General features: G+C 47.5%; 2 protein-coding genes across 4 annotated transcripts; one reads left to right on the top strand and one right to left on the bottom strand.

Annotated features, from left to right (window-relative positions):
- Nucleotides 1–2,719: 2,719 nt before the first annotated feature.
- On the bottom strand, nt 2,720–6,691 carry LOC128796347 (uncharacterized). The gene is made up of 4 exons (XM_053957883.1): nt 6,369–6,691; nt 5,280–5,531; nt 3,793–3,951; nt 2,720–2,723 (listed from the first exon to the last, which is right to left on the bottom strand). Exons 1-4 carry the CDS (start codon nt 6,689–6,691, stop codon nt 2,720–2,722), a joined length of 738 nt encoding a protein of 245 aa, XP_053813858.1.
- LOC128796360 (uncharacterized) lies at nt 6,489–21,617 on the top strand. Of its 3 annotated transcripts, none has more exons than XM_053957898.1 (20): nt 6,489–6,574; nt 7,952–8,319; nt 8,715–8,844; nt 8,979–9,072; nt 10,001–10,151; nt 11,369–11,531; nt 12,196–12,321; nt 13,325–13,393; nt 14,223–14,345; nt 14,636–14,791; nt 15,391–15,444; nt 15,864–16,081; nt 16,955–17,031; nt 17,175–17,285; nt 17,958–18,044; nt 18,760–18,867; nt 19,069–19,190; nt 19,472–19,594; nt 20,524–20,566; nt 20,701–21,617. In XM_053957898.1, the coding sequence occupies exons 2-20, from the start codon at nt 8,118–8,120 to the stop codon at nt 20,776–20,778; spliced, it is 2,235 nt and encodes a 744-aa protein (XP_053813873.1). In that variant the 5' UTR covers nt 6,489–6,574; nt 7,952–8,117; the 3' UTR covers nt 20,779–21,617. The 3 variants fall into 3 exon arrangements, with proteins under 3 accessions (XP_053813873.1, XP_053813874.1, XP_053813875.1); XM_053957899.1 differs by lacking the exon at nt 6,489–6,574 and adding an exon at nt 6,658–6,734; XM_053957900.1 differs by lacking the exon at nt 6,489–6,574 and adding an exon at nt 6,784–6,805.
- The last annotated feature ends 528 nt before the right edge of the window (nt 21,618–22,145 follow it).

Consider the following 22,145-nt stretch of genomic DNA (forward strand, 5'->3'; position numbering starts at 1 on the left):
GGAGCTCTCCACAGGCACAAGCACAGCCCCAGCCCGTCCCACTCACTGCACCCTGTAGGAAATTGTCCCCAGTGCCTGGGCTGAGGCTGAAGTGACAAAACTCAGCTGCTCGGGCGAGCCAAACCCCACATTTGCTTTAATTTGGAATCATTTTCTCCCTCTTTTTCTCCCTCCTTCCTTGCTGGAGAGCCGAGAGCGTGGACAGCACGGCTGGGTTTGTTCCTGCCTCGGCAGCAGCGGGAACATCCCAGCTCCAAGGCTGGAGGATGGGCGAGGAAAGGGTCAGGACACATCCCCCGACTGCGAGCTGGAGAAAAATGTTGGCAGAGCAAAGCTTGCCACAGGAAGAAAAGGCTGTCCTGGCTGTTCATATTCCTCCACATGGGGTGAGTAAACCTGTCGGTCAGCCTGAAGCGTCTGATGCACAGAGGGGAATAAAAACTCATTAAAGGGCCAAAAGGAAACCCTATTAAAATATCAGATATAAACCGGAGGAGACTTGATCACCCAAGTGCTGGAGGAGTGTCAGGGCTTGAATGAATCCGACGTTTTTTTCCCCTGAAAGCAGAGGAAATGCGTTTTGTGGAAAGCCAGGTGGGATGAGGGGCAGGTAGGGTGTCAAAGAGCACTGATAATATTTCAGGGCCTCGCTCGGAGCCGGGAGTACGAAGGGGATTTATCCGGTTTTCGGCGGGGAGGAGAGTGCTGGCAGATTTTTGAAGGAATTCCAACGAGGTTCAGGCTCATCTGGTTCTTAAATCGAGAGCTCTTGGCCGCCGCCGTGCCGAGGCAGGAGCATCTCCTCTCCTCACTGCCGGGACACAGCCTGGCTCGGGAACCAGCGCCGGCGGCTCCGCCTGATTCTCCTGCCCCGGCCTGGCTCCTGTCCTGCTGGAAAGCCAAAAAAAAAAAAAAGAGCATTTCATGTGTTCTGAACTACCCAGAGAACCGTCCTTCTCACAGCATCTCATTTCTGCTTTATGTGGTCTTGAGAGAGGGAAGAAATTACAGGAGGAAAGAGCAGAACAAAACGTTTTCTTTCAAGCGCTGACATCTGTGTTGGTCCTGTCAGTGCTGGAAGGGATGGAGCCTGGTGTGCAATGGATTTGTGCCTCAGGGCTGATGGACTTTTAAACCCAACTGAACTGGGGCTCTGTCAGGCTTTCACCCCTTCCTACACACCAGGAAAACCACGTGAGGGGGAAAAAAACAGGATTTATCCCTCACCCAGAGCAGCTCTTGCCTGGTCAGCCACCCAGAGTCCTCTTTTTGGGGTTTTTCTCTTGTGTGGACCTCTGGTATCTCAGAGGTGTGAAGGCTTTTCCGTGGTTTGGGAATGTTTTCCCATTTCTTTGTGGATTTGAAGTTTTTTGGTTGTGATTAAACTCAGAGAAGGCATCAATGAAGGGTTTCTCACAAATCTGTTAAATGTGGTACCTCTGGGATTTGGAGCTGCTGTCCGGTTGGTTGAACTTGGCACCAGAATTCAGGAATGACATTGGGATGAGGTTGTGAGGGGAACATCACTGGGCCATCACCCCAGAAATTTCATTCCCTCACAAAATCGGGGCTCAGGTAACAGCTTGTTTCTAACTGAGGTGGAGCAGAGCCCTGCTGCAGGCCCTGAGCTTCAGCCACGTTCCTCGCTCTGCTCCCATTTCCCTCCCGCACAGTGAGGCACGTTCTTGTCCCAAGCCCTCCTCCTGAATCCAGGATTTTTTTGGACACCTGGGCTGGTTTCCTCCCATCTCAGCAACACCAGGGTACAAACAGGGCCCGTTGTTCCCTCACAGACACATTAGAATCACCTAAATCCTGTTTCCCCCTGAAACCTGAGCTGGTCCCACACAGCAAAGCGCTGAGGGGCTCCCCAAAGGTGAAAAGGGGGGACATGCCCTCACAACCCCATGGAAAGAGCTTGAAAATCCCACAGCTCTTTCCCAAAAGCTCAGTTCTAAGAATCTCGTTTCCATTTCCAGCTCTGAACATCATTTTTGGGGCCAAAAGAGGCGTGGCAGGAGTCAGCTGGGGTGGGCCCAGCTGCTGGATTAGCACCTGCCCAGGTGGGATTGGAGGTTTTGATCCTCAGAGCCTTTTCCAGTCCAGTGATCTCTCCCAAACCTTTCAGCAGGTACAAACTGTGCAGCAGAATGAAGTAGCAGTGAATGTAAATGGGACGTGGGAAGGGTTTTTTTAACAGATGTTTTAATGGTCTGTTTGCTGTTGTGGTCAGAGAGAAATTCCCTTTGACTTCAGGAGCTGGAGGGTAGAATCCCACTGCTCTGGCCCTCAGCTGCTCATTCCCAGGGAGCTGAAGTCTCCAGGTGATGTCCCAACAGCTGCAGAGTCTCCTGGAAGCAGGGATGTGGGAACCACCTGTCAAAGACATCAATCTGTTTGCATTTCTAGCTGTGTTTTGAGATGTTTCTGGCACAGATTCCAGAGAGGCTCTGGCTGTCCCTGGATCCCTGGCAGTGCCCAAGGCCAGGCTGGACAGGGCTTGGAGCAACCTGGGACAGTGGAAGGTGCTGGGATTGGAACTGGATGAGCTTTAAGGTCCCTTCCAGGATGCTCTGATTCCATGATGTCAGTCCCAGACGTCGAGCTTGGCTGGATCTGGGCACAAAACCCACCAGGGCAGAGCAGACCGAGCTCAGGCGATGTGAAATTCAATATTTTACACCCACACCACTAAAAATAAGCCGCCGCCGCCAGCTCTTCATCTGGAAAGAGGAACCACCGATGTCACTGTGTCTTGGACAAGGCACAGCACTTAAGTCCTGACCATATTTAGCCATAAGATCATCTCCCAGGACTTCACAAAATCATGGAATCACAGGATGGTTTGGGTTGGAAGGGACCTTAAAACTCATCCAGTCCCAACCCCCTGCCACGGGCAGAGAATCAGGAATTTCTGCATGAGAGCAGAGTTTTAGAGAAAAGTCTTCTGGCCAAGGGCCAGCTCTGCTGTTGTTATTTCTCCCTGCTATCTCCATACTTCATTTCATCCCCAAATTGCCCTGTTGAGTTACTCAAGGTTGCTAAAACCGTGTAGTGCTAAGGAGGCAGCAAGAGGGAGGAAATTATGTCTCTAGAAAATGCCCCACAGAGCTGAAATCAGGCCACCTCTTTAGGTGTCGGGTTTAGATTTTGTCACTGTAAGCAGAGAAACTTGAAACATTTTGCCCAAATGTGTTGAAAGCCACGAAGACATTAAAGATTATTCATGGAATAAATATTCATTTGCAGGAAGAGGGGTTTTTGGTTTTTTGTTTTAATGCATGAATATTTCAGGCAGGGTGTGCAGTTGCTTGAAGGAAAAGGTGATCATATTCTGAGTGCTGTTTAAGTGGTTCCTAATATTAAGGATAAGAATTAAAGGTATCAGGGCACTTCATTTTTAACATGTAACCATGGAATAGAATTCCAGAATGGTTTGGGTTGGAAGGGACTTTAAAGACCATCCAGTTTCAACCCCCTGCCATGGGGTTGCTTAAGTTAAAATCCTTCCTAGATTTTCTTTAACTGATTCCTATTAGTGAAAAACTCCCTCAGAATCTGTCCTCAAACTTTCCCTCCCAGGTGCTGTAACACCATCACTCTGCTGAACAACCTTAACCACAAACACATTGCGCTCGTAGCCCTGAACACCAGAAAAATATCTTTATTTTATTCACAGGTCCCGTCGGCTTTTCCCCCTTCAAAAACTCGATTCTCTGTGCCAGCAGCACATCAGAATTCCTTTTTTTTTTTTTTTTTTTTTTTTTTTTTTTTTTGAGGGCGAGTCCTGGCTGAGCCTGTGTGGAGCTCTGGTACCATCTAGTGTTACTGGGGGAAGCCTCAGCTGCTGGATGCGGCTTTTCCTCGCTGATGTCGCGACAGAAGGTGGCGATTGGGGTGAGCATCTCCTCGTCCAGCAGCTGAGGCTCGGGGCGGGCAGGTCCAGCAGGGCTGGGAGGGGGAACAACTCAGAATCACAGAATCAGGGAATAAATATCCCGAGCTGGAAGGGACCCCACGGGGATCATCCGGTCCCGCACAGAACCACCCCCAAAAAATCACATTTCCCTGGCGAGGAACCTGCAATGGGGCTCCTCTCTCCTGTGCTGGGTGCTCCTGCTGTAACTGGAGTAAGGACCTGGATGATTGTGATTATCATGGATGATTGTGATTATCTGAATTATTGTGATTATCTGAATTATTGTGATTATCATGGAATTCTGGAATGGTTGGGGTTGGGAGGCACCTTCAAGACCGTCTCGTGAATTATGGTGATTATCACAGAGTTCTTGTGATTATTATGGAATTCTGGGATGGTTGGGGTTTGGAATTACCTTTCAAGACCATCCTATTAATTATTGTGATAATCATGGAATTATTGTGATTATCATGGAATTCTGGAATGGTTTGGGGTTTGGAGGCACCTTCAAGACCATCCCATTAATTATTGTGATAATCATGGAATTATTGTGATTATCATGGAATTCTGGAATGGTTTGGGGTTTGGAGGCACCTTCAAGACCGTCTAGTGAATTATTGTGATTATCACGGAATTATTGTGATTATCATGGAATTCTGGAATGGTTGGGGTTTGGAATTACCTTCAAGACCATCCCATTAATTATTGTGATTATCACGGAATTATTGTGATTATCATGGAATTCTGGAATGGTTTGGAGGCACCTTCAAGACGGTCTAATCCAAATCCCTTGAACAGACCAAGTTCCCTCAACTGTTCCTCATTCGGATACTCTCCCACAGTTCAGTATTTTACATTTTGGTGACCAAAACTGCTCAAAATATTCGAGGTGGGGCCAACCCCAGTGCAGAGTGTGGTGTGGGGGGGGGTCTTCACTAATGAAAAATGTAACTAATTAGCTCTAAGAACGAATCAGGTCCTGGCAGAATGGGTGTGGGGGAGTCGTAGTAATTAGCTGACTAATTTGTCTTAATGTGGCAACTAATTGTGAAACAAATTAATTAGTCACTGGTAGAAAGGGTGTGGGGGTAACTGCAGGAGAAATGGGTGTTAATGTTTTTTGTAACGACTACATTTGAAAGAACCAATAAAGGTCTGGAGGAATGGTGTGGGGGTTGAAGAACCTCAAACCGATCAGATTCGTTGGTTAAGTAGAATCAGGGAAAAACATGCAGGTTTCATAGATCTGTGAGTAAGAACTTCATCCAGGTTCGGTTTAAATCGGATCTTAATGGTCATGCAACGCGTGATGGGGGAGGATACATGTTAAATGGGGAATATGTAGTATTTGGGACCGTACCTCCCTACTGCCTCGGCCAAGGGGTAAAAGAGGAGGGAAATGCGGATTAAAAGGAGGCTGTGCCTTCCAAAAAAAAACTCCCGAGAGACCCCACAGAGGTATGGCTCTGTCAGAGAGACCCCACAGAGGTATGGCTCTGTCGCCGTGGTCCGAATAAAGCTGATTTTTGCAGGACTCCTCTGCCTCTCGGTGGACGCTGGCCTGTCGCAGCGGCACTTCCCGCGGGGTGTGCGGTGTGAAAAACGCCAATCCCTTGTTTCAAAAAAAAAAAAAAAAAATTATAAAAGTTTAATAAAAATAAAATGGTTATAAAAATAATAATGCATGTATAGTAATAAATGTTAGACAATTAGAGTTAGGACAGTTAATGAGACAATAACAGCAAAGAGTTACAGCCCGGGCTGGGTACCTCTTTCTGGACAAAAATGAGCCAGGAAAAAGGACACCGTAAAAAGAGAATTTACTCCTTAAGAGGGGTAACCTGTTGCATATACAAACCACTTAATGATTATGCATATATTTTATTTAAAACAAGAAATTCGTCTGGTACTTGTCAAAAAGTTTCTGTTAATCCCCAGGCGCCTTCGAGTCTAAGTCAGGCTTGAAGAAGTTCGTTTCTGTTGATAGGGAAAGCCATAAATTCCTCTCCTCTGGAAAATTTAGGGGTTTCTGTAATTGCTATCTCTGTGCGAAGAATTTCTTGATTATCTTATCTCACACACATAGTTTCTATTTCAACTACTAAAGCTTAATTTTAATTACAAAACTACATTGACTCTATTATTAAAATGTTAATACAGCATAACTTTCCAACATTACACATATAATACTCATTTGTAACATTTGCGAAAAGCCAATCATAAAACACGCATTTTTCACATCAGGAACCAGCACGACGGAGACACCGGAGGCACCGCCCGCAGGGCGCTGCGCGGGTGCCGATTTTGCGGAGATTAAAGCGTTGGTTTAACCCCCTTTTTTTTTTTTTTAAACCGAAAGGGTTTTATTTTTATTATTATTAATTTTTTTTCTTATTTTTATTTTACCGAAAGGGTTTTTATTTATTTAGCCCCCAGCCCGTGCCCTCACCGAAGATGGCGGCGCCGCGCTGAGGGCGGAAGCGGCGCGCGCGGCCCGGCCCGGAAGCGCTCTCGGCCTTCAAAGAGTGGCGGGCGGCGGGAGCGGGAAAACAAACGCCGTGAATCCCGGGAAAACGCCGGGAAAACGCCGGGAATCCCGGGGAGAGCGGCACGGCTGGAAGGGCTGAGCGGGCAGCGCGGGCTGCTCCAGGGGAGGTTGGTCGCGGGGTGCGTTTGCGGCCGTTGGGGCTGTGGGGGCGAGGGGCGGGTGAGGCGTTGGGGGTGTCGGAGGGAGGGGAAAGGAGCGGGACATGAAGGGACGTTAAAAACCATCCCTGCCATGGGCAAGTTCTGCTTCAGTTAAAATCCTTCCTAGGTTTGCTTTAACTGATTCTTGGTAGTGAAAAAAATTCCCCCGGAATCAGCGCTGAGATTTTTCCCTCCCCGGTGCTGTAACACCCTCCCCACTTGGTGTTGTGGGGAGGGCTGGGATGGAGGATTTTGGGGTTTGGGAAGGGGGTTAGATGGGGAATATTGGAATTTGGGAATGGGGTGAGGTGGGGAATATTGGAATTTGGGAATGGGGTGAGGTGGGGGATGTTGGAGTTTGGGAAGGGGGTGAGATGGGGAATATTGGAATTTGGGAATGGGGTGACGTGGGAGATGTTGGGGTTTGGGAATGGGCTTAGGTGGAGGATGTTGGGGTTTGGGAAGGGGGTGAGATGGGGAATATTGGAATTTGGGAAGGGGGTGAGATGGGGAATGCTGGAGTTTGGGAATGGGGTGAGATGGAGAATATTGGAATTTGGGAATGGGGTGAGATGGGGGATGTTTGGGAAGGAGTTGAGATGGGGGATGTTGGGGTTTGGGAGTGGGGTGAGGTGAGGGATGTTGGGGTTTAGGAAGGAGATGTTGGAGTTTGGGGAAAGGGAGAAGGGAGTAGGGTTGTTGTTGTTGTGCTGAGTGTTTCTGGTGTGGCAGGTTTAAGGGACAGCTGAGTTGTTGTTAACAGGAGTTGTTGTTGTGGAATTCTGGAATGGTTTGGGACGGGAGGAACTTTAAAGCTCATCCTGTCAGCAGAATTTGGGAAGGATAAAAAAACCTCTCCAGCACTACATAGTGATAGAGAGCCAGGCTTTACTTTGTTCTGGCCAGGATGTGCCACAGAAAATACTCCCTATACAGATGGCTTTTTACTAGATACCTTGCAGATTCATACAAGAAAAACCCAAAGCAATTCCCCTTCATTGGTCCCAAATTTAATGTTGCATCATTTCCAGCAATCCAGTCCCACCATTTGCCATTGGCAGGGTCACCTTCCATTAGATCAGGATGCTCCAAGGCACATCCAGCCTGGCCCTGGACACTTCCAGGGATCCAGGAGCAGCCACAGCTTCTCTGGGAACCTGTCCCAGGGCCTCCCCACCCTCCCAGGAAAGGATTTATCCCAAAATCCCCTCTAACCCTTCCCTGTCACTGGGAACTCATTCCCCTTGTCCTCATTCCACAGCCAGTCCCACCAAACCCACCAGAAGAACAGCTCATCTCATAATTTAAAGTTTTTTTCTTCTTTTTCCCTCTCCTTATTTTCAGGGTTCTCTGAGCTCTGGATGGAAGCTCCAGTGGGTTTTGAGGTGCTGAGTGCACTGAGGATGAAGCATCTCTGTCTCTAGTGTAATTTACCCAGCAGAGAAGAAGAATTTGGGTCTCGGAGGAGTCTTTTTCTTCCTTTGTTGAAGAAAACACCTTAAAAGTACAAATGGACAGTCAGTGTTACCCTGGTGGCTGCCAGATGGTTCCAATTTGGAAGTTGGTGGCCATGTGGCCATCAGAAAAGGAGAAGGAGGGGAACATAATCCTGATCAGTGATGATGATGATGATGATGAAGTGCAATGCCCAGATGATGATGATGGAGGGGGAAGCACCCAAGGGAGTTCTGTCCTGTTTGTAGAGCCACAGGGTAAGAGCTGTTCCCTCGCCGCTGCTGGAGTTCCCTGAAAGATTTATTCAGGGAATATACTGAATTAATTCTCTGTTATGCTTGAAATCTGTCCTTGTGCTGCACAAGTGAATAAAGCCAGGAGGAAATCCCCAATTTGTTGGGATATCACTACTCCAAAGGCTGCTGCTGTGTAGTTTTCAGATACTTCAAATTTGGCTCAGACTGGGCCTTTTCGATGTCAGCTGGGTCCTTTTTGATTTGCTCTGATAGTTCATGGAAGTTTTGTGTGCCATTCTGTGAGATCCCCCCAAAAAAATGTGCTTTGAAGTGTTCAAAAAGTAAACGTCGGTAATTTCTAAGGACTTTGTAGCTGCCTTCACACTGATTTGCACCTCGTGCTCTCTTTCCTGCAGAGAAGTCTCCCCTGGAAGAGAAGAAATCAGAAGAACTGGTGGATGAGGAGGGGGATTTAGTGGTCACCTACTGTAAACAAGCCAATGTGATGCCCCACGCCAGACACGACTGCACCACGCACCCCTTTGAGTATGTCCAGGGCTGGGCAATCCCCTTTGGGCTCCCATTTTCCACATTTACCTTTGTAACAGCTGCAGGCAGCAGCAGAGCTGGACAAGGTTGTGATTTTTTCCTCATTAACCTTCTGGTTTTCAACCTTGCAGGAGGAGAGAGAGTGATACTTGCTTCCCCCTGGGGAAAAATGCAGATATTTGTGACCAGTGCTACTGCTACATCTGTGACAAACTGGCTGCTGAGGTAAGGGCAGGGCACAGCTTGCAGGAGACAAAACTGTGGCTCAAATGAGAGCTTTGGCCAAGCCCTGCCTTAGGCTCAGATTTTTGGCAGCAGCTCTGCTCAGGTGACTGTGCCTAAATCACTCTGGCTCAGGAGTTCTTTAGGTCAGATCTAATATCAAATGAGTTATTTATTGAATAGACAGGAGGGAGCAGAGAAAGGGCTTTTAGCAGTTATTTATTGCACAGGATAAAACAAAGCAGGTTACATAAAGCAGTGCACAATAACAAGGTACCTGTATTAAAGCTGGCAAAGAAACAGGATAGATGAGGAGTCAGCAATTCTACCCTCCCAGGAAAGAGTTTGGGGCTCTAAGAGAATAATACAGGAAATTTGATTAACAGTTCCTCGTAACTACTTAAATGTGGTTCTGTTGAGGTTTATTTCTAGTCCAGGCAGCTGTTGGAGTAACATACATTTATTTATATGTCCTGTTTGCTTTGGGCACAAAGTGCATTTCATAAAATCAGATTGCTAAATCAGACATTTTTTTAAATGAATTAGAGAAATGTCAGCTTTCTAGACTGTCCCCACTGGAGTTAGGAGTGGAGGGGATTGTGTGAGGGTGGTTTATTTGCTTGGACCTTTTGTGAATTTCAGAAGACTTTGAGCTGTGGGCAAAGTTGGGGTGAACCTACAAAGACAGGGCTCTGTTCCCAGTTTCCAGTGGGGAGCCCTGGGGGTCTCTCTGAAGGGCTCAGCAGTGACAGGTAATCAGTGAGAGGCTCTTCTGAAATGGTTGCCATCATATCAAATTATTGCTTGTCTATTTTAAAATATTTACTCAGGTGCAAGGAGGATAAAAGGAATTACAACCCCTCACTCAATGCTGAGGGGAAACACAAAAATCCATCAACCTCTCCCTTTTTTTTTGTATTTTCTGACACAGTGCCAGCTCTGGACAACCCCTTCCCTGTGCCACTGCAATGCCCACAACAAAAGCAACTTCTGGAAGGCACAGAGGAACTTTGCCCTGGCTGGGATCCTGGCCACCTTCAACCTGGAGCTGCTGGAGCTGGACACAGAGCTGCGGCGTGGGGGTGGGTGTTCTGTCCCCAGGGACCTGGGGCTGCTCAGGCCCTGTCCTGGGTGCTCTGTCCCCAAAGACCTGGGGCTGCTCAGGTCCTGTCCTGGGTGTTCTGTCCCCTGAGGGACCTGGGGCTGCTCAGGCCCTGTCCTGGGTGTTCTGTCCCCAGGGACCTGGGGCTGCTCAGGTCCTGTCCTGGGTGTTCTGTCCTCAAAGACCTGGGGCTGCTCAGGCCCTGTCCTGGGTGTTCTGTCCTCAAAGACCTGGGGCTGCTCAGGCCCTGTCCTGGGTGCTCTGTCCCCAGGGACCTGGGGCTGCTCAGGCCCTGTCCTGGGTGTTCTGTCCCCAGGGACCTGGGGCTGCTCAGGCCCTGTCCTGGGTGTTCTGTCCTCAAAGACCTGGGGCTGCTCAGGCCCTGTCCTGGGTGCTCTGTCCCCAGGGACCTGGGGCTGCTCAGGCCCTGTCCTGGGTGTTCTGTCCTCAAAGACCTGGGGCTGCTCAGGCCCTGTCCTGGGTGTTCTGTCCTCAAAGACCTGGGGCTGCTCAGGTCCTGTCCTGGGTGTTCTGTCCTCAAAGACCTGGGGCTGCTCAGGTCCTGTCCTGGGTAAGACCTGGGGCTGCTCAGGTCCTGTCCTGGGTGTTCTGTCCCCAAAGACCTGGGGTTGCTCAGGCCCTGTCCTGGGTGTTCTGTCCTCAAAGACCTGGGGTTGCTCAGGCCCTGTCCTGGGGAACAGCTTGGCTGCTCTGCTCCAATCCTTGGGAAGTTTTTAAGGAGTAAATTTATTTTTCCATGCTTGGACCAGGGATGGGTTTGCAGGTGCAGATTCCTGCCTTTCTCCATCTGGGAGTATCATAAGAATGGTTTGGGGTCATCTCATTCCAGCCCCTTTCCTTGGGCAGGGACACCTCCCATTCTCCCAGGGTGCTCCAAGCCCCATCCAGCCCGGCCTTGGACACTTCCAGGGCAGCCACAGCTTCTCTGGGCACCCTGTGCCAGGGCCTGCCCACCCTCCCAGGGAACAATTCCTTGCCAATATCCCACCTGAATTTTCCCTCTTCCAGCAACAAAGTTTTCCTGACCAATAAAACTGGATGCAAACAATTTCCTAAATAACTTCGCATGGGCAACTTTTTTTTTTTTCCTAAATAATTTCACATGGGGAACTTTTGATTTTGGAAAAAAGGTGCAAAACTCTATGTGCAACTTTTTTATTTTTTTTTTTCTCTCAGGAGATCTCCTAGAAAAATTCATCAGGGATCTTTCTGTAGCCTATAACAAATACCTGACAGGAGAAAGGGTGTGGCCCCCAGGACATGAATGCTGCTGCAAGCCAAAATTGCCCCCAGGGCAGTGCAATGTCTGCAGCTCACAGAACTTCGAGGTGGTGTACAAGTAAGTGACAATAGATTTGGGTTTGTCCGGGCAACTTTGATTTATTTTATGACTTATAATCAGAATTGTGGCACCTGAGACAGCAAAAATAGAGTGGAGAGAACTTGTATGGTCAGCAAGATAAAATTGCATTTGGCTGTAGTTTAAAATCCCTCCTAAATGTGTCTTTAAATCACCTGAGCTGTGCAGGACACCTGATGATCTCTGATTATTATAACCTGGGAAAGTGGGAACCTAAGGCCGGGGCTTTGGGGTGGCTTTAGGTGGGATATTGGGAAGGAATCCTTCCCTGGCACAGATTCCCAGAGCAGCTGTGGCTGCCCCTGGATCCCTGGCAGTGCCCAAGGCCAGGCTGGATGGGGCTTGGAGCAGCCTGGGACAGTGGAAGGTGTTGGGGTTGGAATTTAAGGTTCCTTCTAACCCAAACCATTCTGGGATTCTGGGATTTTTTACTTATTTCTTTCTTAGAATGAGTTTCACCTTTTCACTGGTATAACAAACCTTCAAAATACCCAAAGTATTGGTTGTGCCAGCACCTCAGGGTGCTGGAGATCCTCTGAAGGATCCTGATTGCTCTCAAGCTCTGGGATGGCCACAATTACCACTTGATTAGGAAGTCCGTTGTTGCAGACCCTTGATCTTACAAGCCACTTGACTTTCTCAGGTATTCTGATGTTTTCGAGCTGGTAACAAGATTTTTAAATCGGGCAGAACAAGAAAGCCCCAAAGCTGCTGCTGTCATGCTGCTGGGAGCAGCTAAACAGATTGCCCTGCACAAAGACCCTGCTCTGTAAGTACCTGACCCACGGAGAGAGGGGGATCTTCCTTCTTTCCTCCAGGGGAGGGGAATTAGTGAGAGAATCCCGGGTTGTTTTTTTTTTTTTAGGGGTGAGGAACGAGTAAAAATCCCTGCCTGGGCTGCAGCACAGCAAGAGGAAGATGAACACACAGAGGGAGAAGTGGGATCTGGGGGGAAAGGAGAGGTTGGATGTGAGAGGGAAAAGTTAAGCAGGAATGAGAGTTTGAGATGACTTTTAAAAATCCCCGCTAAGGGAAAGCTAGATTTAATATTAAACAACCAAGTTGGTTGGCAAGATTTGCTCCACTGCTTACAGGAGAGTTTAGGCACAACAAAGGAAAACAAGCAACAACAAAACCGAGCATAATCCAGGCATTCAGAAAAGGAAACAAACCGAGAACCACCGAGGGCAGCGTGGGACAAAGGGAACAGCAAAGATTAAAAGGAGCTCGGCCTTAAAAGCTTAACAGCACTCCCACTTAACAGTACTTTAAATTATACCTTAAGCTTAACAATTCAACAAAGAAACAGCGCTTAACACCTAACTTAAGCTTAGCTTAAAACTTAACCTTAACGATTTAAGGGGAGTAACACTTTAACAGCATTTAACCTAACTTAGAACTTGGAAGTTACACTTAGCAATTCAGCAAAACACTTCACAACAGCACAAGGAGCTTTGTGAAACCTGAACATTTTGGGGTTTAAATGCAGGGGTTTTGGTAAAAGAGAAGGGAATGGTGTATGGATTGGTTGGAAACAGCAGCTCCCCTGCAGTTCCTGCTGAGGAATGATCCAGGTTTGCAAGGAGCAGGCTGCATTTGTTATCTGGGAATTTTGCACTTCAGCACTTGTTTCAGTCTTTGCAGGAATTTTTTTTCAGCATGCCAGCTTCCAAGATTTTTCTTTAAAAAGTGTTTTATTCAACAGTTGAGTACAGAGAAGGGGAAAAGGCAGGAAAGGGAGCCAGGCATTAATTAGTGCTGTTTTTTTCCAGGCTTAGGAGCTGTCAGAACCTTGGCCACACTGCTTCCCTAAGGATTGCTGTCCCATTTCTGTTCCAGAGGTAAGATTGGTTTCCTTGCTGGCTGCAGACTTTCTGCTTGGCTTTAAAATGCATTTCAGGTGACAGAGGGCAGGTTGTGGGTGTTACACCAAGGAGTAAACAGTGGCTGGCAGAGGTGACAGCAGCAGCCTGGCAGGATTCCCCTGGGGTGGAGCATGGAAAAGCTCCCTAGAGGTGGAGAATGAGGACACCCAGCTCCCTTGGCTTAATTCACTTCCCATTTTAGCTCTGGCCTTCACCTTTCCCCCCAAATTCACCTGCCACAGAAGGTTGATGAGTGAAGAATTCAATTCTTTCCAACCCAGTTCTATATTCTCACCTTCTCTAGAACTAATGACAGGTACAACCTAAATCCTTCAGCAGTTCTCATTTTAAATTGCTATTCTTGATGTTTTTTTAATTTCTTACTTGGAACAAAAAAAGGGAAGAGTTTGTCTTTACCTCCCTGCCAACATTTTAAAGAGTAAAGTCTTCTTTTTTTATCTCCACTTATCAATTAATACAAAAATGGTTCCAGTAGCAGGGAAGGTGCAGGAGCTCAGGCCCAGCACAGTTTGAAGTGTTTGCTGTACACATTCCTTGGAGATCTTTGTTTTAAAGCTTAAACCCCACAGAACCTTGGTTTTAAAAATAACAGCACAATAATAATTTTATGACTCACTACAAAACTTAAACCAAAAATTTAAATACAGATCCAAACAAACAAACAAACAAAAAAAAACCCCTCCAAACTTGTGCAGTTTCCCATATGATTAAAAAAGACAACTCGTTAGTAACTCGCCTCATTTTAAAATACCCTTTTAAAATTATTTTTCTTTTCAAATCACAGGATCACAACCCGACTTCAGAGGATGCTGGTGTTGTGTGACTTCCCAAAAATTCTGTATGAAAAGTTTGTTGACTTTTTCCAGTCCATCTCCCTTCCCTGCCACTGCTATGCCTTCTCAAACAGGTGAGTTCTTGGGCCTCTGAGGATGTTTGGATCCAGCTGCCTGTGGAATGTTCTTTCCCTGATAATAACAAAAATGGGAGCATTTTAGAGGAATATTTCAGTATTTGCTGCTTTCCCTGTTTGTTGTTTGATGCCATGACTGAGCTGTTCTCCCTAAATTTATTTCCTTTCCCCCAGAACTGAGCTCTAAACCCCAAAATGTTTTATTCATCAAACTTCACAATCCTTAATGGAGCTAATTAGTGTGCAACAAAACACAGTTAAAAATTACTTTCTTTTTATCCTTCCAGCTTGAATGTTTTGCCCTGGGACCACATGTCACTGACCACAGTTTTAAAAGGCCAGAACATCACTGGGCAGAGGAGACAGAAAGGAAGGAAAATGTACCTGTGGGAAGCACTCCCTGTTGTGGAGGCTCGAGTGGAGAAACTGCTGGAGAAAAAAAAGTGAGATTGGTTTGACTTTTTTGCACTTTGACAACTCAATTCTTATATTTTGACTGCTCCAAACCTCTTTACTTTGGTGTAATGGGGAAACACAAAACAAACTTTTTTTTTTTTTTTTTAAATTTTTTTTTTTTTTTTTTTGCTTCTCAACAAGGCCAGGAGCTTTTTAAAGTTTCTCAAAGCCCTTTGAATGCCTCAGGACCAAAAAAAGATTGCTGGAGTGGCTCATTTCTGTCTCTCCATGAACTCTGCAGGTTTTACAGGTTGATTTTCCAAGCAATTCCTCTTCATCAAAGGCTGGCAAGTGGAAGGCAGCCAGGAGAGTCTGTTCTGGGTCTTCAGAGGGTTGTGCTCCAGAAAATCTAATATTCCAAAGAATCCAGTCCACTTAAAGAATTCACCTTTTATTTTGCCAGAGCTGAGATAATCTGGGAATAACCTCTAGGAATTTATTTCCAGCTGTATTTCTGTCCTGCTGTGCAATGTCTCTTGTGTGGGAAGCTCTCCTGGTTTGCTTCTTTCATTGTAGGAAATGTTTGCCCTGTGCACAGTTTTGCACTTACTTCCCCTTCCTTCTCCTCTTCTGTTTTTCTCCCCAGGTATAAGGAAGTTGTTCGGTACCTGAGAGCTGTGAAGTGCAATGAAAACCAAAGGTAAATGGCTTTTCCCTTTCTTTTCCCCTTCTTCTTTTTCCTCCCTTTCCTTTTCCCCTCTCTTTTCCCCTTTTCCCTTTTTCCTCCCCTTCCTTTCCCCCTTCTTTTTCCTCCCTTTCCTTTCCCCTCTCTTTTCCTCCCTTTCCTTTTCCCCTCTCTTTTCCTCCCTTTCCTTTTCCCCTCTCTTTTCCTCCCTTTCCTCTTCCCCTTCTTTTTCCTCCCTTTCCTCTTCCCCTTCTTTTTCCTCCCTTTCCTCTTCCCCTTCTTTTTCCTCCCTTTCCTTTTCCCCTTCTTTTTCCTCCCTTTCCTTATCCCCTCTCTTTCCTCCCCTCTGTAATGGTCAAGCACAATCAGATCTCTCCACAAATCCTATAAAAACTCATCCTAATGAAACCCAAACCTTCATTTCCCCTTCCCAGGCTCCGAGACCTTCGGGATCTGATCCCATTCTACCTGTGCAAAACTGGGAATTTCCTGGATGCTGCCCATTCCCTGCTGTTCCCTGTGAACAGCCTGGCCTGCTGCTCTGCCTGCCGGATCACTCCCTGCCAGTTCAAGGTCTACCTCAAGATCTTCAGGACAGGCTGTGTTCCCTCTGGGAATGACATGCTGGAGACAGAGCCCTGGGTTACAGCTGGCAAGTGTCATTCCTTCCTTCCTTCTCTGAGAATTTCATTCCAGCTCTTCACTGGCAGTCAAAGGAGTGACACCCTGAGCCCAGCTGAGAATTGGGTGAGGGTGGAGAGGCCCCTGCATCCCTGGAAGTGTCCCAGGCCAGGTTGGACAGGGCTTGGGACAGCCTGGGATAGTGGGAGGTGTTGGGTTGGAGCTGGGTGGGCTTTGAGGTTCTTTCCAAGCCAAACCATGAAAACAGCAGGCAGGAAGGATGACTTTGTACTGGAGCATGCATTTATTCACTTCACTTTGCTCAAAGCACTCATTTTGTCAGCTGTGAGCTTCTGCTGAAAGCAAAGCAAGAGAAACTATTCCAAGAAAATCCAGAGGCCTTCATTGCCTCCCAGCATTGCCAGTGGGGGACTTGGCTTTATGTCTCAGCCATGACCTTGAGGAGAAAACCTCCTGATGGGCAGTGTTTCATCCTCAGAATCATGAGCTCAGCCTCTGATAATTTGTCTTCATCTGTCCTGGGCTTTGTCACTTCTCAGGGTGTCATCTGCCACAAAAGATTTATTTGGGAATTGTTCCCTACTGGCAGAATCCTTGGAAGTGTGAGATCTCTCAGTGTGGTGTGATGTCCACAACAAACACTTCTCTGGGATCACCTGGCTCAGGCTGGATTGTGTGCAGACTTTGCAGCTTTCCAGAACTGTGGTTTCTAGCTGATATTTATCTATTCCACCAACAAACCTGTGTAAAACAGCTGTAAACACTTGCTGGCTCTGCAGAAAGAAGCCTGTAACCAAGTGAATATCCTGGTTGTGTTCCTGCTGTGGAGTTATTTGGGGTGTGTAGGATCTGGCTTTGATTCTTTTCATTTCCATCCCTGCAGGCTCTCCCCTGAGGAACACTGTGCTAATTAAGCAGGCACTCAAACTGCTCTACAGCAGCAAGGCACTCTACAGGAACGTGAGTGAGGCCAAAATTCCCTCTTCTCTCCTCTTCCCACTCCTTGAGAGGGCAAGGATTTACTCTGACCCCTTTTTTCTCTGAATAACTCACCCCTCTGCACAGATTTCACTTTGTAACACAAATGTTCTGTTGGTTTTTAGGCCAAATGTTGGAGTTCCTTCATCACAATTTTGGGGAGCAGTGATTTGCTGGAAAAGAGGGGGCACCTGCTTCCCTTAGCCCTGGGAGAGCCCCCCCTTGGCTTCCAAGAGGTACCAAACAGTGCTGGGAGAATCTCCTGGCTTGGGTTTGGACAAGATTCCACTGGATGTGGGAATTGGCTCCTTCTCCCAGATGCCAGAGTTAACTTCCAGTGCCTCATCCAGTGCTCCTGTGCCAGGGGTGGCTCTGCAGCATGTGGGGATTCAGGAATGTTAAAGGCAGCTGGAAATGGGTTCCTCCTGCTCCCAGCTCAGGCCTGGCACTGGTTCTGGATCTGTTCATGGTGAGATGGATCAGATCAGAAAGGGGGGAATGGCTTCCCACTGCCAGGGGCAGAGTCAGGTGGGAGATGGGGAAGGAATTCCTGGCTGGGAGGGTGGGCAGGCCCTGGCACAGATTCCCAGAGAAGCTGTGGCTGCCCCTGGATCCCTGGCAGTGCCCCAGGCCAGCTGGGACAGGGCTTGGAGCAGCCTGGGGCAGTGGGAGGTGCTTGGCACAAGGTGATTTTTCCATCTCAGCCCTACAAAAAAATAAGAGTTTTTTATAGAGTTTGGTTGGTGCTGCAGAGCCTCAACTTCCCTTGAGTGTGATGTGGAACAGGCACCATCCTCTGCAGAAATGCTGAAGGAGTCACTGCAAAGCACATGAAACCCCATTTCTGGCAGGTTTGGTGTTTGTTTGGGGAGGATCTGCCATGCTTGTCCCTCACTGTCCCCTTGCAGAACGTGCTGGCAGCCAGTGGCAACTTCCTGGAGGATCTCAAGTCTGGAGTTAATGTCTCTTTACCATCTGCTATTTTCTCTGGTCAGGTGAGTGATGACAACAAAGGAATTTATCCCCAGCAGTGAAGAATGTTGGGTTATTAAAAGCTTTTAAGAGGGGCCTGGAAGGTTTTTTGGGGGTGTTCAGCTTAAGATTAGCAGATATCTGGAGCAGATATGGAGGTAGAGAACTGAGGGTCTCTTCTGCTCTACATCTTCAGGCCAGGAGAAATCTCTATCCCTGTCCAAATGTATGGATTTATAAAGGAGGAGGGCTGGGAATAATTGATTGTGTCTTAACTTCTCCCAGGGTTTGGCTCCAACAGGACCCAAAAACTCAGAATTGCCCAGAAGTTCTAAATTTCTTTTCAATTAAGGGTTTCAGGTATGTGGGACTTGTTTGAAGGTAGCAGGAAAAACATTGCATATTCAATGCAGTCATCTAAGGAGCTGCCTCATTATTTTTTACTTTCTTGGAGGAAATTTTAGTTTATTCTCCCAAGATGTGACTCCTGAGCTGAATTTTTTCCCCTTTAATTCTCTATTTCTGCTCCTGTGTGAGATTTCACTTTTATGTGAGCACTTTGAGAGCACCAGAAATAAAACCCCTGGTTTTAACTCTTGATAAGGTTCTTGTGGATTTGTTGTGTGCCCTCCAAGCTCTCTGGCTGAACTGGAATAACTCAGTGCTGGTTTGAGTGGATAAATAAAGGGAAAGCAGCTGTTCAATCCATTTCTTTCCTTGTTGCTGTCTCTTGTGTAGCTGCACCACGAGGCTTCTCTCATCCTGGCAGTGCAAGCAGTGCAGCAGATGCTTTGTTGTGACCTTCCCCACTTGACTTCCTTCTTAGAGATAGTCCTGGCTTTTGGGGTGAGTCCTAGAAACTGATTCCTGTTCTAAGAGAAGAAAGCAAATAATGTTTAAAATCTCTGTGATGATGAAAACACCATCCTGGAAGTTTTAGCCATGTTTAATTTGACTTTGCTTTGATTTTTTTTTTTTCTTTTTTTATTATTATTATTTTAAGGAATGATTGGCACTGAGGTGAAATCATATTTTGTCTCTTCCTAGAAAAACTTCTGGGCTCTGAGGCTGTTGCTGGACCAGCTTTCCTGTGAGGAGCACATCCTGTGTGGCACTGCCAACCTGCTTTTGAGGGACCTGAGTCGTGAGGAAGCCACCATGCTGAGAGTGTGAGTGCAGCCCTGCTCCCAGAGCCTGGGAATGCAGCAGAGGGGATAACCTGGCCTGCAAATCTGGGGAATGCTCAGGTGGAGTGGAGTTCCTTCATCATGGTTCTGGGGAGCAGTTGCTGGAAAAGAAGGGGCCCCTGCTCCCCTTGGCTTCCAGCAGTGCTGGGAGAATCTCCTGCCTTGGGTTTGGATGAGATTCCATTGCCTGTGGGAATTGGCTCCTTCTCCCAGATGCCAGAGTGAACCTGCAGTGCCTCAGTCCTTGTGGTTTTGTTGTCCAGGTGGCAGAACCTTGGTCCCCAGTACGTGGGGGAGTTCCTGTGCCTGTTCCTGACCTGCAGACACAAGAGGATGCAATCTGTGGGGCTCTTCAGCCTCAACGTGGTCATAGAGAACCTGCACCTGTGAGTGACTGGGGACTGCCCAGGGCCCCCTGCAATCCTGGCATTGTCCCACTGGGACTGCCCTGGAACCACCTGAAATTCTGGCATTGTCCCACTGGGACTGCCCCAGGGCCCCCTGAAATAAATCCTGGCATTGTCCCACTGGGACTGCCCCAGGGCCCCCTGAAATAAATCCTGGCATTGTCCCACTGGGACTGCCCCAGGGCCCCCTGAAATAAATCCTGGCATTGTCCCACTGGGACTGCCCTGGAACCACCTGAAATAAATCCTGGCATTGTCCCACTGGGACTGCCCCAGAGCCCCCTGAAATAAATCCTGGCATTGTCCCACTGGGACTGCCCCAGAGCCACCTGAAATAAATCCTGGCATTGTCCCACTGGGACTGCCCTGGAACCACCTGAAATAAATCCTGGCATTGTCCCACTGGGACTGCCCTGGAACCACCTGAAATCCTGGCATTGTCCCACTGGGACTGCCCTGGAACCACCTGAAATAAATCCTGGCATTGTCCCACTGGGACTGCCCCAGAGCCACCTGAAATAAATCCTGGCATTGTCCCACTGGGACTGCCCTGGAACCACCTGAAATAAATCCTGGCATTGTCCCACTGGGACTGCCCTGGAACCACCTGAAATCCTGGCATTGTCCCACTGGGACTGCCCCAGAGCCACCTGAAATAAATCCTGGCATTGTCCCACTGGGACTGCCCTGGAACCACCTGAAATAAATCCTGGCATTGTCCCACTGGGACTGCCCTGGAACCACCTGAAATAAATCCTGGCATTGTCCCACTGGGACTGCCCTGGAATCCCCTTGGCTTGGAGCTGTGAGTGTTGGATTTTTGTAGGTGTTTGAGTCAAGCAAAGGCAGGGGTGGCTGCACCTGTGGCCAGCTGGGAGGGAATGAGTGGGAATTTCTCTCTCTTTCAGATGTCCCTGGGCAAAGCAGCTCTGCACCTTTTTCCACGAGTCAGTGAGTATCCCAATATTTGCAGGATTTAGCAGCAATGCAGATCAATCACACCCCTTACCAATTAAATATTGAAATGGTTTTTGTATTAAGAAACCATTCCTGAAGGGGATTAATTGTGCTTTGTCTCTTCCCAGGGGTTGGGGCAGCTCCCCTTTGGCACCACAGTTCACCAGGAAGTTTCCAAGTTCGTCAGTGCTTTTGAGAAGCTCTAATTGGGACCAAATCCTCAGGAATGTTTTCCAGTTGGTTTTTCATCCAGGCAATCTCTTCCTGGAGAGTTGCTTGGGTTTGGTTTGGTTTGGTTGTCACCTCCAGGAAGAGTCAGCTAACAACTGGGACTGGCTCTGGAGTGAGAATAGAACATTTGGGGAGTTTCTTGCAGTTCCACGTATTCAGGAATTGTTGGAAGAGGCAGCAGCTCGGAGTTGTTTTCAGAAGCTGACAAAAGCAGGGAAACACAGATGGAGCAGGAAGCAGCAAAGAATTTTTCCTCCTGTTGGAAGAGGCAACTGCTGAGAGGGAAAAGCTTAAACCAGGAAAACAGGGAGCTGAAAACTCCCTCTGCAGCAGTTTGGGGTCAAGTGCAGTTTGCACAGCTCTGATTTTGGGTTTCATTCTAAACCAAGAGGCTGGAAGATAAAACTGAGCTTTATTTTCTTCAGACAACCCCAGTGTGGGGCAGTGGGGAGCTGATTTGATTTGGAAATAATCCAGCTTTCAGGCTGGGCTGTTATTTTCTGCTGAAAATAAGGTTTAGATTGGTGCATTTCCCAAATCCTAATTCTGGGGGGAATTTGGAGTTCACTCTGTCCTGGGCAGGGGAAAGAGCTCTGGAGCCTGGGCTGGGCTCTGCCCCTTTGGGATCCCTCTGTGCTGCTTGGGCAGGCAGGAAAACAAACCTCAACGTGTGCCCAAGGGCACTTTGCACATTCCCAGGGGTTTGGGGGCTTCTGCAGCTCTTGATAGCCCAAATTTCCTACAAAAAAATGCACCTGGATGGAAATTTGACACCTTGTTCATTAAAACTGCCCGAGTTCCGTTGTTACATTGACATTTTGGGTGGGTTTTTTTTGTTGTTTACTTGGTTTGGGGTGGGATTTTTGGGGTTAGATTTTGTTTTGGGCTTGGGTTTTTGGTTTTTTTTTTTTTGCTTTGGTTTCTTTGGGGTTTTTTATATTTTTTTAATTGGATATTTTGGTCCTGTTTTTTAGGAGGGTTGGGTTTTTTTTGGCTTTGAGGGTTTTTTTGCCTCTTGGGGTTTTTTTGGCTTTGAGGTTTTTTTTGCCTCTTTGGGTTTTTTGCTTTGGGTTTATTTTGTTGAGGGATTGGGTTTTTGGATTTTTTGGGAGTTTTTTTGGGAGGTTTCTAGGAAGCTGAGGGGTTTGGGGGGTTTATGGTTTTTTTTAGGAAGTTGAGGGATTTTGGGGGGGTTGGGTTTTTTTAGGATGTTGAGAGGGTGTTGAGGGTGGGATTTTTTTTTGGACTTGAGAGGGTTTTGGGGGGGTTTAGGGGTTTTTAGGAAGTTGAGGGATTTTTGGGGGTTTAGGGATTTTTGTGGAGTTGAGATTTTCCTTTGAGT

The sequence above is a fragment of the Vidua chalybeata genome, chromosome 16 (assembly GCF_026979565.1).
Source record: "Vidua chalybeata isolate OUT-0048 chromosome 16, bVidCha1 merged haplotype, whole genome shotgun sequence".
NCBI classification, from domain to species: Eukaryota; Metazoa; Chordata; class Aves; order Passeriformes; family Viduidae; genus Vidua; species Vidua chalybeata.

What these genes read in the sequence shown, in the direction of transcription:
- LOC128796347 (XM_053957883.1), bottom strand. Translation starts at nt 6,691, where the DNA reads ATGGTTTTTAACGTCCCTTCATGTCCCGCTCCTTTCCCCTCCCTCCGA. An exon ending in GCGCGGCGCCGCCATCTTCG is followed by an intron (nt 5,532 to 6,368) that starts GTGAGGGCACGG and finishes TTTTGAAACAAG; the next exon opens with GGATTGGCGTTTTTCACACC. An exon ending in TTGGCCGAGGCAGTAGGGAG is followed by an intron (nt 3,952 to 5,279) that starts GTACGGTCCCAA and finishes TCCCCCTCCCAG; the next exon opens with CCCTGCTGGACCTGCCCGCC.
- LOC128796360 (XM_053957898.1), top strand. Translation starts at nt 8,118, where the DNA reads ATGGACAGTCAGTGTTACCCTGGTGGCTGCCAGATGGTTCCAATTTGG. An exon ending in GTGACAAACTGGCTGCTGAG is followed by an intron (nt 9,073 to 10,000) that starts GTAAGGGCAGGG and finishes TTTCTGACACAG; the next exon opens with TGCCAGCTCTGGACAACCCC. An exon ending in TGCTATGCCTTCTCAAACAG is followed by an intron (nt 14,346 to 14,635) that starts GTGAGTTCTTGG and finishes TTATCCTTCCAG; the next exon opens with CTTGAATGTTTTGCCCTGGG.